The sequence below is a fragment of the Microcebus murinus genome, chromosome 2, assembly GCF_040939455.1.
Source record: "Microcebus murinus isolate Inina chromosome 2, M.murinus_Inina_mat1.0, whole genome shotgun sequence".
NCBI classification, from domain to species: domain Eukaryota; kingdom Metazoa; phylum Chordata; class Mammalia; order Primates; family Cheirogaleidae; genus Microcebus; species Microcebus murinus.
In genome coordinates this window covers 100,003,451-100,016,707 of record NC_134105.1, presented here as the reverse complement: position 1 = coordinate 100,016,707, position 13,257 = coordinate 100,003,451, and the positions used below count along the sequence as shown (strand labels likewise).

General features: G+C 40.1%; 1 protein-coding gene across 6 annotated transcripts in view; it reads right to left on the bottom strand.

The window, feature by feature from the left end:
* The window catches only part of SETDB1 (SET domain bifurcated histone lysine methyltransferase 1), a 43,526-nt gene that overhangs the window by 13,806 nt on the left and 16,463 nt on the right, over nucleotides 1-13,257 (bottom strand). For all 6 annotated transcript variants that reach the window (XM_012767490.2, XM_076000099.1, XM_012767493.2 and 3 more), the window contains exons 4-9: nucleotides 6,784-6,818; nucleotides 6,088-6,187; nucleotides 3,332-3,457; nucleotides 2,986-3,187; nucleotides 2,350-2,423; nucleotides 1,084-1,274 (exon numbers count right to left, since the gene is read on the bottom strand). In XM_012767490.2, coding sequence (XP_012622944.1) covers nucleotides 1,084-1,274; nucleotides 2,350-2,423; nucleotides 2,986-3,187; nucleotides 3,332-3,457; nucleotides 6,088-6,187; nucleotides 6,784-6,818 — 728 coding nt within the window. The remainder of the gene's footprint in view (nucleotides 1-1,083; nucleotides 1,275-2,349; nucleotides 2,424-2,985; nucleotides 3,188-3,331; nucleotides 3,458-6,087; nucleotides 6,188-6,783; nucleotides 6,819-13,257) is intronic.

Genomic DNA, 13,257 nt, shown 5'->3' with positions numbered 1-13,257 from the left:
GAAACAGGTTAAAGGCTACAATCTATCCTGTCACATGTAGAAATTATACATCATGTGGCACCTCTGGGAAATCTCCCAGATGAGCCCTCAACTTTGTATCTATTCAATAAACGTACAGGCCAGGCTCCATGATAAGTATTAGGAACATAAAGAAGAAAAACATATATACTCCTTGTTTAAGAAATTAAAGGAGAGAAAGACATCTACACTGAGTATAAGAAGTGTGATAAGGATCATAAGGCCCTAGGAACAAAGGCCTGCGATAATACAGAGAAGAAATATAATTGTAAGAGGGTGTGGGAAAGGTGAGAATGATGAGTACAAAAGATCTAAGAGTTAAATGGAGCCTTGAAAGATAATTAAGACCCTCAATTCCTTGATCTCTCTTCTTTGTCCCACTATCCTATTAATAAAACCTTAACCCTAGAAAAACAGAATTGGCTGCCTTTTTTATACCTACACACAATGTGAATATTTTTAGACAAAAAAAGATAATAAATCAAAATCATGCAGATTAGTGTCATAATTAAATTCAGCGATCTTATTTTCTTTCTTTTTTTTTTTTTGAGACAGAGTCTCATTTTGTTGTCCAGGCTAGAATGAGTGCCGTGGCATCAGCCTAGCTCACAGCAACCTCAATCTCCTGGGCTCAAGCGATCCTACTGCCTCAGCCTTCCGAGTAGCTGGGACTACAGGCATGTACCACCATGCCGGGCTATTTTTTTGTATATATATATATTTTAGTTGGTCAATTAATTTCTTTCTATTTTTGGTAGAGATGGGGTCTTGCTCAGGCTGGTTTTGAACTCCTGACCTTGAGCAATCTGCCCGCCTGGGCCTCACAGAGTGCTAGAATTATAGGCATGAGCCACCATGCCTGACCAAACGATCTTATTTTCAACAACCATCCAGAGAGGAACAAAAAAAGAACAAAGTAAAATTTGACCAGGAACACTGAGAATAGATAGGAGGATAAGAAATAGGAAAGCTATGGAATAGTTATGAAATCATCCTCATTATTGCTTGTTACGTCCGTCTACCCATCCTGACCCCTGCCTCCAAAATTCTAGGGAAGAACAGTACCAGGAATAGGATCCTGACTAGGCTGCCATCCACTTCCTCAACTCGGGATTTCCACCATGTGCCTTCCCATTCTGTCTTGATAAGCTGGCCGCTCTTGAGCAGAACCATGGGGCGGTTGGGGTAGGCAGTGATATACTCTTCTATGAAGTCCCGGCAGGAAATGTCTTCTATGTCCTCCCAAGTCTTTTTCACTGTTCCAAGGAAGAAGTAGAGCTGAGAGATGGCAGGTAGGGGATGTCTTGATAGGGAAAACTAGTTGGCAAGGAGACATTTGATATTTTTCAAGTTGGGAGGGAGAGAAGAAATGAAGAAAGCATAACCTCAAGGGAAGCAAAACTAAGACCACCTAAGCAGTGAACCTAATGTTTAAATTGCACAAATTTAAAAATCAAATCCTAAAAATCAAATAAATACTAAATAAGCAATATACAAGTAGAAGTGATCCACTCATTTCATACAGAATGTTTGTCCTTAGGGAAATTTAAGTGGAAATTCTTGCTCACTTATTGATATAAGTGTAGTGGTAAATTAAGAAAGATCAAGTGGCATCATGAAGTTAGTAAAAAAAAAAAAAATTGTCCTCCTTTCTCATTCTCTGTCTGGTTAAGGGACTCAGAATACATTTATCATCATGTTATGTGGAAACATAACAGCGTTAACTGATTCTTCTGAAAGTAAAAATGATTGCTTGCATAGGAGTCTGTCCCCAAGCCAGAGTAACAAGAGGACACTATGAAGCTCCATGTAACATAGCTTCTGTAGAAAACACTATGCGGACTACAGATTAATACAAATGCTAGGTGCAGCATTACACAAGGAAAGAAGTAACACCTTTTTCAAACTAAATCATTTAGAAATAAAATCAAGACACATGTATGAATAGTCCACCCAAGGTCAGTCATGATCTTCTAATGTTTCACTCTTTGACTACAAAGACACAGCCCTAGAGATGAACAATAAAAACGTATCTCCCAAAGGACATCAACTGAACTTATGCTCTTTGATTTTTTTGTTTTTGTTGTTAAAGAGATGAGGTCTTGCTATGTTGCTCAGGCTGGTCTCAGACTCCTGGAATCAAGCAATCCTCTTGCCTCAGCCTCCCAAGTAGCTGGGATTACAGGTGCACACCACTACACGTGGCTTCAACTTATGTTCTTTGAGACGGAAATACCAAAAACACTAGGCTTTTCAACTGGTGTTTTGAGAGGATAAACAACGTACAGGAGAAAACTGATAAGAGTTAATAAAGAATGGAGGGACACTCACGTGGCCGGCAAATGGGATACAGTTCAGACTGTGTGACATAGGAAGCATAGCCATCATCAAAAAAAATGAGAAACCTGTAAAGAGTGATGGTAGAAAGATCTGGAGGTTATGATACTTAACATGATCTACAGAAATTATTTGATCATAGCTTCTGCTCCTCTGGATTATAACAGGACACACTCCAGGGAAGACATTACAGTTTACTACTTTCTTCCTGTTGTTTTTTTTTTTCTTCCCATCTTAAGAGTTAGAAATTCTTCCTTAATCTAACCAACATATCCCCACTTTTTAAAAAACCCATTTATTCTTGTTCCTCTATAAGATTCCTATGCTGTTAATAACCATTTGGTCTCCACCTCATTTCTTCCTTTTACATGAATCCCTCATTCCCCCAACCATTAATCAATTTTGATTACTCTCCTTCTAGTTTTCCTACAAGTTTTCTCTTTGAGAAAAGGAATTTAAAAAAGGAGGGCAAAAGAATCACCCACATGATTCCTGTGGCAAAGAGAAAGGATCTGTGGCCACTAGGGACTAAGAACACAAAAGCTAATTGTGAGATCTGGATTATAGCATAAACAGGGCAGGTGCTGTGCTCCCAGCCTCTACTCCCTTTACAGTCCTCTGTTCAGGTACCTGTGCTTGTTTTTGACGTTTGGTGTCTCAGCTACAATGCCAGCATAGAGCCAGACCTGATTCCCATCTTTGTATTTGGCCACTACCCGACTGCCCACATACAGCTTGTCAGCAGGAGGGTGGTAATCATAGGCAATATGGTTCCCCGACAGTAGACTCTTTCCTTTGTTGTCAAATTTCACCTTGTATTTCTTCCCTGGCCCTGAGTAAAAGGGAAAGATAAACACAATTTTTAAAAACTATCAGTTTCTATGTAAATCCTGGCTGTTACGTGGGGAAAAGAAACAATCAGCAATGGAGACGTGCAGTTTGCCTTTCATTAGCGCTTCCTCTGGTTTGGACATACCAACTGTTTGGATGGCAATAAGGGTGCCTTTGTGCCACGTCTTAGTTCTCTTCTTGCCCAGAATCCGCATGCTGACTATCAGGTCACCATCTTTGCTTAGTTCTCCAGACATCTGACTCAAGGTTCCTATGGAAGAAGGCAAAGTTCTAAAGAGTTATGCCATAGATTGCATAGAAAATGTAAAGTAAAGAGGTAAGTAACCAGGGAAAATGGGGCAATCTTTGAACCTTAGCCACTTTTGCTGCTCTCCTGGCCAAAGGCAGAAACACAAGATACAGATAACTCAATTGTTTACACTAACAGAACCTTAAATAACTGAAGACTCTGTAATTCATGAACATCTCACTTTAACCAAATGTCTACAACTCCTTATTAACTGTAATAGTATCTACCACTTGTTAAACGCTAAGCAGTATATAAAACATTTTGAGTAGGATATCTATTAATAGTTCCATTCTACAAACAAAGTTTCCCTCTCTTAAGAGTCTGAGGGGCCAGGTACGGTGGCTCATACCTGTAATCCTAGCACTCTGGGGGGAGGCTGAGGCGGGAGGATAGCTCAAGGTCAGGAGTTCGAAACCAGCCTGAGCAAGAGCCAGACCCTGTCTCTACTAAAAAAAAAATAGAAAGAAAATTAATTGGCCAACTAAAATATATAGAAAAAATTAGATAGCCATGGTGGCGCATGCCTGTAATCCCAGCTACTCGGGAGGCTGAGGCAGAAGGATTGCTTAAGCCCAGGAGTTTGAGGTTGCTGTGAGCTTGGCTGATGCCACGGCACTCTCAGCCTGGGCAACAGAGTGAGACTCTATCTCAAAAAAAAAAAAAAAAAAAAAAAAAAAAAAAAAAAAAAAGAGTCTGAGCTATTCTCTTCTCCCTAATCTATACCTGGATTGGAAGAAATAGTCATGAACATGGAAATAGCTTAAATGTAGGGGGCTAAAAAGGTATTTAGATAATACCATCAAAGATTGGAAAATCAAGGTCGGGCGCGGTGGCTCACGCCTGTAATCCTAGCACTTTGGGAGGCCGAGGCGGGTGGATTGCTCAAGGTCAGGAGTTCGAAACCAGCCTGAGCGAGACCCCGTCTCTACCAAAAATAGAAAGAAATTAATTGACCAACTAAAAATATATATATACAAAAAATTAGCCGGGCATGGTGGCGCATGCCTGTAGTCCCAGCTACTCGGGAGGCTGAGGCAGGAGGATCGCTGAGCCCCGGAGATTGAGGTTGCTGTGAGCTAGGCTGACGCCACGGCACTCACTCTAGCCTGGGCAACAAAGTGAGACTCTGTCTCAAAAAAAAAAAAAGATTGGAAAATCAGCATCAGTGTAATTGGGATTTGGTAACCACTAAGGGCAATAAGTTTGGCATATCACTAACAATCAGCAAACATAAAACTAAAGCAGAAAATAAGGAAAACAAAACCGTAATAATTTTTTTATCGATGAAGGACACACAGCTGATAGTGTTAAAAGAAACAAAAAGAGGTGGAAAAGGATTCTGAGATGCTAAAGAAAGCCAGCAATCCACGAAATCTCTGTGAGAATTCACCTCCCATCTGTATCCAGGTACTTTTCTTTTTTTTTTTTTTTTGAGACAGAGTCTTACTCTGTTGCCTGGGCTAGAGTGCCATGGTGTCAGCCTAGCTCATAGCAACCTCAAACACCAGGGCTCAAGCAATCTTCTGCCTTAGCCTCCCGAGTAGCTGGGACTACAAGCCTGCACCACCATGCCCGGCTAATTTTTTCTATATATGTTTAGTTGACCAATTAATTTCTTTCTATTTTTAGTAGAGGCAGGGTCTCGCTCTTGCTCAGGCTGGTTTTGAACTCCTGACCTTGAGCTATCCTCCCACCTCGGCCTCCCAGAGTGCTAGGATTACAGGCGTGAACCACCATACCTGGCCCCCAGGTACCATGTTTTCCCAAAAATATGACCTACCCATAAAATAAGCCCTAGCAGGATTTCTAAGCATTTGCGCACTATAAGCCCTACCCCGAAAATAAGACCTAGTGATGGGCCTGGCTATGCAGCGTATCTGCACAACCCATGCATTTCCTCGAAGAGCAGTAAAGACGAGCAGCCCTTCTCATCTGCCCCATCTTAACAGCTACTATCCCAGAGGTGACTGGAAAGGTGCAAGGCAGCCCCACCAACAAGGTCGGCTCCCCCTGTCAGGTCCCGGCCATCCTGTGTGTGCTGCAAGTTGAGGCTTTGAGGGGAAAGTCTCCTCAGTGAAGTGAGGAGTGGGACACTCCGCTTTAGGTATTTTGTGTCCCCAGGGGGAAGAAGGAAAGCTGTGGCTGCCATTTTACTCAGCACTATGGGCCTCTCTCATCACCTCCCCAAACACCAGGGGATAGGGGAAAAGCTTCAGCAAGCAGTCTCCTACTGAGCCCAGAGAGATCATTTCTGCTCCACTGTAGAGAATGGACCCAGTGCTCACTGGATCTCTGATGAATAAACCAGCCCTGCTCATTAATGAGAGCTCTATTGCTCCACATGAGAGACTGGGGCTAATGGTTTTAAAGGGAATACAGTCACAAGAAATTCAGGATGGAATTCAGGGTTTGGAGAATTATGATGATGATATTCTAGAAAAAGACAACTATATTTGAATAAATGTAGACTGTTGTACCGTACTTAAAAAAAATAACACATCACCTGACAATAAGCCCTAGGGTGTCTTCTTGAGGAAAAATACAAGACCCTGTATTATTTTCGGGGGAACACGGTACTTCTTGACCCTAACCTTTATGAAGATCCTGGGAACTGCTCTTCTTGTTGACAGCATCCATGAACTTTTGGACATCTTGAGCTGATTTTCTTAAGGCGGCCATAGCTTCACGGAGCTATAAGGAAGGAGATGTGGAAATAAGTTTTAAAATAGTAGCATGGGTTAGAAATAAATTGAGAATGAGAAATAATTTGTCTTTCAAAAAAACAAATGGAATGAGTTATGTTTGGAAGTTTATGATTACTTTATCACATAAAATTGCCCTTTCCTTACAAACCTGGTTCAAAAATCAACTTTAGGAAACTTTTCTTGATTAATCTCACCTATATGAACACTGCTAAATTCTACTTTCTTTCATTTTTTTGAGACAGGGTCTTGCTCTGTTGCCCAGACTGGAGTGCAGTGGTGGTGAGATCATAGCTTACTATAACCCCTGGGCTCAAGGAATATCCTGCCTCAGCTCCCAAGTGCTGGAATTATAGGTGTGAGCCACCATGGCCTAAATTCTTTCATATAGTACTCAGTCCATACATTTCTTGGTAACCTCTTTTTGTATTCTTATAATATCTATTAAAGGAATACAACCCACAGGGCTGATTATAGGGTGAATGGTTATATGTTGGTGGCTTAACTGAGTGGATGGTCAGGCCAAAAGTTTCTCCCATTTTCATATTCTGATCGCTCACCCTTCCTTTATCCACCCCAACTCACCTTCTGGTCTTTTGGAGTTCTGCTCCCAGCATCACCTATGGATGAGAAATCTAATGAGTATTCGAGACTTATACACAAGAATTTCTGAAAAGTCAAGAACTAAATTACTTAAAAGGACTATCACGGGACCATTATTGATAACAACTGAAAACAAGCTAGATATAGATAAATACACATATATAAAAGTACTCATTACCTTCTGTGTGCTCTGACTAAATAAAAAAAAAGTATTTATAGAACTGACATTCCTGTCCCTAAAAAAAAAAAAAAAAAAAAAAAAAAAAAGTATTCAAAAGGATCAGAAAGATACATAGTTAATGGATGACAGTGTTTACCTCTGGATAAGGTACTAGGACAGATGGTGGTCTATAGGATTTGGGGTTTTCACTACATATGTGAATTTTTATAACAATTTACTTACTAATTATTTATATAATTTAAAAAATGAGATATGGCCAATAAATTAAGCAAAATGTTTATTATTTTTATTTTTTTAAATAGACACAAATCTTGCTATGTTATTCAGGCTGGAGTTCAGTGGCTATTCACAGGTGTAATCATAGTGTAATACAACCTTGAACTCCTAGGCTCAAGTGATCCTCCTGCCTCAACCTCCCAAGAAGCCAAGATTGCAGGCACATGCCACCATACCCAGTTAGCAATGTTTATTCTTGAATAGTACTGTCTGTCCCATAAAACTACCCATGATGACAGAAATGTCCTATATCTGAATTATCCAATCTGTTAGCATTTGGCTACTAAAAACACATGAAATGTGGCTGGTGCAACTAAGGAAGTGAATTCTAAATTTCACTTAAAAAAACCTTTTAAATTAAGGTACAATTCACATGCCTTAAGATCCACCCTTTAAAAATGTATAATTCATTGGTTTTTATTATATTCACAAGGTTATGAAACTATCATTGCTATCTAATTCCAGAACATTTTTATCACTCCAAAAAAACCACATACCCATTAGGCAGTCATTCCCCATTCCTCCTTTTCCCCAACCCTGGCAACCACTAATGGATTTTCCTATTCTGAACATTTCATATAAATGGTATCATACAATATGTGGCTCCTCATATGAGGCTCATGTATGTTGTACCATGTATCAGTATTTGATTCCTTTTTATGGCTGATTAATATTCTATTGTATGGATATACCACATTTGGTTTATCCATTCATCAGCTGATGAACATTTGGGTTGCTTCTACCTTTTGGCTATTATGAATAACGCTGATGTGAACATGTGTACATAAGTTTTTATGTGGACATGTGTTCTCATTTCTCTTGGTATATAATTAGGAGTGGAATTGCTGGATCATATGGTAAATCAACATTTAATCTTTTGAGGAATCGAAATACTGCTTTCCCAAAGTGGCTATATGGTATACATTTTATATACCTACAAGCAATTTATGAGCATTTCAATTTTTCCATATCCTACTCCTCAACACTTATTATTGTCTGTCCTGGTTTTTTTGTTTTGTTTTTTTTTAAAGAGATGAGGTTTTGCTATGTTGCCCAGGCTGGCCTCAAACTCCTTTGATAAAGTGATCCTCCTGCCTCAGCAACCTTCTGAGTAGCTGAGACTCTGGATGTGTGCCACTGTGCCTGGCCTTAACCATTAAGTGTACAGTTCAGTGGTACTAAGTATACTCATACTGTTGTACAACCATAATTACCATCCATTTCTAGAACTCTTTTCATCTTGCAAAACTGAAACCTTGTACCCATTAAACAATAACTCCCCATTCTCCTCTCCCCCAGTCCTTGGCAGCTACTTCCCATCTCCATGAATTCTAGGTATCTCACGTAAGTGGAATCATACATCATTTGTCTTTTTGTGATACCTTATTTCACTTGGCATAATGTCCTCAAGGTTCATCTATGTTTGCCTTATTTTTTTTTCTAGCCAGCTTATGCAAACCACAGATTATTTTTTATGGTTGCATAATAATCCCCTGGATGATGATACCACATATTTTAATTTAGTCACTTATTTATAAGCACTTAGGCTACCATCAGTTGTATATTATAACAAACAATGCTACAATGAACATCTGTAAGTATCCCATGTAGGTCTGAATGGAATCATTATGAAACTAGGTTTGTGAATAGTAGATAAATTTGCTATAAATATTAATTAGAGGTCATGTCACTAAGCCAAGATCTGTGGAGCAAAACAGAAAGGTTCTAGGGGAGAATATAGGAGACATTAGTTCAAAGTGATCAAGGTAATAATCTGCATGAAAGACCTGAATTAAGAATTAAATGTCAAGTCCTGCTAAAAATATAAGCAGAAACTTTATGCCAATAAATTAAAAACTTAGACAAAATGGATAAATTATTAGAAAATTACAAATTACCAAAACTGACTCAAGGAAATAGAAAAGGTCTCTAATACAAAACAGAGACCTTGGCCAGGCACAGTGGCTCACAACTATTATCTCAGCACTCTGAGAGGCCTAGGCGGGCGTATCGTTTCAGCTGAAGAGTTCAAGACCAGCCTGAGCAAGAGCGAGACCCCATCTCTACTAAAAATAGAAAGAAATTAACTGGACAACTAAAAATATATACAAAAAATTAGCTGGGCATGGTGGCGCATGCCTGTAGTCCCAGCTACTCGGGAGGCTGAGGCAGTAGGATTGCTTGAGCCCAGGAGTTTGAGGTTGCTGTGAGTTAGGCTGATGCCACAGCACTTTAGCCTGGGCAACAGAGTGAGACTCTGTTTCAAAAAAAAAAAAAAAAAAAAATTAATAAATATATGGAAAGAAAGAAAGAAAGAAAGAGAGAGAGAGAGAGAGAGAGAGAGAGAGAGAGAGAGAGAAAGGGAGGGAGAGGGAGAGAGGGAGGGAGGGAGAAAGGAAGGGAGGGAGGGAGGGAGGGAGGGAGGGAGGGAGGGAAGGAAGGAAGGAAGGAAGGAAGGAAGGAAGGAAGGAAGGAAGGAAGGAAGGAAGGAAGGAAGGAAGGAAGGAAGGAAGGAAGGAAGGAAGGAAGGAAGAAAATAGAGATCTAGGTGGCTATACAAGCAAATTATATAAAACATTCAAGGAACAAGTAATTCCAATCTTGCAAACACTTCCCAAGAATAAAAAGAAGAAATACTGCTTATCTCATTCTACAAAGCTACAAAGCATCTGAAATCTCAATACTAAAACCATGGAAGTGGCCAGGCGCGGTGGCTCACGCCTGTAATCCTAGCACTCCGGGAGGCCGAGGCTGGCGGATTGCTCAAGGTCAGGAGTTCGAAACCACCCTGAGCAAGAGCGAGACCCCGTCTCTACTATAAATAGAAACAAATTAATTGGCCAACTAATATATATAGATAAAATTACCCGGACATGGTGGCGCATGCCTGTAGTCCCAGCTACTCGGGAGGCTGAGGCAGGAGGATTGCTTGAGCCCAGGAGTTTGAGGTTGCTGTGAGCTATGCTGACGCCATGGCACTCACTCTAGCCTGGGCAACAAAGCGAGACTCTGTCTCAAAAAAAAAAAAAAAAAAAAAAAAAACCATGGAAGTACAAAAAAAAAAAAAAATAGGCCTATATCTGTCATAGAAGTGAAGATGCAAAAATCTTAAATATTAGCATACCAAATCCAACTATGTTTGTTTTTTTTTTTTAATTTTTTTTGAGACAGAGTCTCGCTTTGTTGCCCAGGCTAGAGTGAGTGCCGTGGCATCAGCCTAGCTCACAGCAACGTCAAACTCCTGGGCTAAAGCAATCCTTCTGCCTCAGCCTCCTGAGTAACTGGGACTACAGGCATGCGCCACCATGCCCGGCTAATTTTTTCTATATATTAGTTTGCCAATTAATTTCTTTCTATTTTTAGTAGAGACGAGGTCTCGCTCTTGCTCAGGCTGGTTTCGAACTCCTGACCTCGAGCAATCTGCCCGCCTCAGCGTCCCAGAGTGCTCGGATTACAGGTGTGAGCCACCGCACCCAGCTGCAAATCCAAGTATGTTTAAAAAAGAATATCATACTCAAATTAGATTCATCCAAGGACTTTAAAGTTGGTGTAATATTTGAAAACTGAGCAATGTAATTTACTGCATTATGAGATTTAAAGGAAAATATTCACATTATCTTACCAGATATAAAAAGTATGTTCAACAAAATCAACAGATACTCCAATAAAAACCCTCAGAAAACTAAGAATAGAAGTTTTATTTCCTGACAAATGACATCTACAAAAACTTTTAACTAGTAATCAGACTTAATGGCATAAAGTTGAAAATATTCTGTTTAAAATAAGCCACAAGGCAAGGAAGCTCACCATCATTACTCTCATTTAACAATATACTAAAGGTCCTAGCCAGGCACCTATAATCCTGGCACTGTGGGAGGCCTAGGTGGGAGGATTGCTCAAGGTCAGGAGTTTGAGACCAGCCTGAGCAAGAGCGAGACCCCGTCTCTACTATAAATAGAAAGAAATTAGCCAGACAACTAAAGATATATAGAAAAAATTAGCTGGGCATGGTGGTGCATGCCTGTAGTACCAGCTATTTGGGAGGCTGAGGCAGAAGGATTGCTTGAGCCCAGGAGTTTGAGGTTGCTGTGAGCTAGGCTGACACCACTGCATTCTAGTCTGTGCAACAGAGCAAGACTCCGTCTCAAAAAAATAAATCAATAAAAAATAAAATAAAGGTCCTAGTTAGTGTAATATGACAAGAAAAACAAAAGACTTATCTTTTATAAGTTTAAAAAAAACTGCAGCATTTGTATAGCTTATTTTACTTAGATTGGTAGTGTCTGGGGTTGGGGGGAGAAAGGAGATTTGGGGGAGGTGAGAGCTCACCCATTCCTAAACATTGCCCCAACCGAGCCAAAGCCAACACCCCGGGAAGCTGGAGCTGACACTGACCGTCCAGCAAGGTTGGTGGCAGGGCAGTGCAGCGCGGAGAGAGCCCTGCCATCCCATATGTCATTATTATGTACTGCAACTAACGCATCCTAGATTTCTGCCCTCTATGATTGAGTGACTGTCATGGCAGCTGTTTTTGTCGCTTGAATGACATGACTGCCTCCCAGCTAATTGAATCCAATTCTCTCCCCTCCCCTGCAAAGTCCTCCAAGATCTGCCCCTGCCTGGATTTCTAGTCACACTTCCTCTCTCGCTGCCCTGGATCCGTACTCTCCAGCCATTGCCTGCTCTTTTCCTGACCTTGCATGGAACATTCTTCCCTGTGAATCTTCATACAGTTGCCTTTTTCTCATCATTCAAGCCTCGGTTCAGATGATACCTGTGTTCGTTTCCTAGGGCTACCGTAACCACAAACTAGGTGGCTTAAAAAATGGAAACATATTCTCTCACATCTCTAGATTTCTGGAGTCTAGTAATCTGAGATCATAGTGTGAAGGAGGGCCTTGCTCCTTCTGGGACTGTGGGTAGAATCCTTCCTTCTCTCTTCATAGCTCATGGCAGTGGCCATCAATCCCTGGTGTTCCTTGGCTCGCCAATCGCCACTCCCATCTCTGTCCTGTTGTCTCACGTCTTCTTCCTTGTGTGCATGTCTCTGTGTGTCCTCTCTTACAAAGACACCCCTTTCTAGTGTGACCTCATCTCAGCTGATTACATCCGCAAACACCCTATTTCCAAATAAGATCACATTCCAAGGTCTCCATGTCTTTTGGGGGGATGCAGTTCAACCTATAACACTATCCCTGGGAGAAGACCCTTTTGAACACCTGAGGTTCACACCTCCTCCCAGCCACTTATCTCACCTGTGTTATTTCCTTCACCAACGTACCACCATAAATAAAAAAACAGACAAACACGGGGTAAATTAAAAAAAAAAAAACAAAAAAAACAGACAAACAAAAACCTGCCATTATTTGCGGAAGACCATCTCCATAGAAAACTTAAATCCATAGATGTATAAGAATTTAATAAAGTTGTAAGACACAAAAATCAACATGGAAAAGTCAATTGCATGTCATTTTACTAGCAACAACCAGTTAGAAACACAATTTTTTAAAAAGATTCTTTATGTAGCTACTGAAAATGGTAGGAATAAATCTAATAAAGGATGTCCAAGCGTTCTGTGAAGAAAATTTATTGAAAAAATGTTAAAGATATAATAGACAATTTTTTTGTGTGTAGAAGAATTAAATATTGTGAACTATCCCTAAATTCATTAATAATGATGTCAACATTTTTGGTTTTTTGGGGAAGGGAAGGGAAGAAATGAGAAACATCACAGACTAACTCTCAAACATATAAATAAGCACAATAGGTAAAAAAGAACCAAGACAAACAAAGTAAGGTTACTAGAGCTAGGAGATATAAAAATTTATAAAGCCAGAGTAATAAATAGAGTTATAGAATTGACACAGAAAGAAATGACAGACCAATGAAACATAACAGAAAGTTCAGAAACAAACCTACACATACATATGGAAATAATTCATGACAGAGCAGGCAACATAGATCAGTGAGAAGCGACTCTTTGACAAATGCTGGAAAAT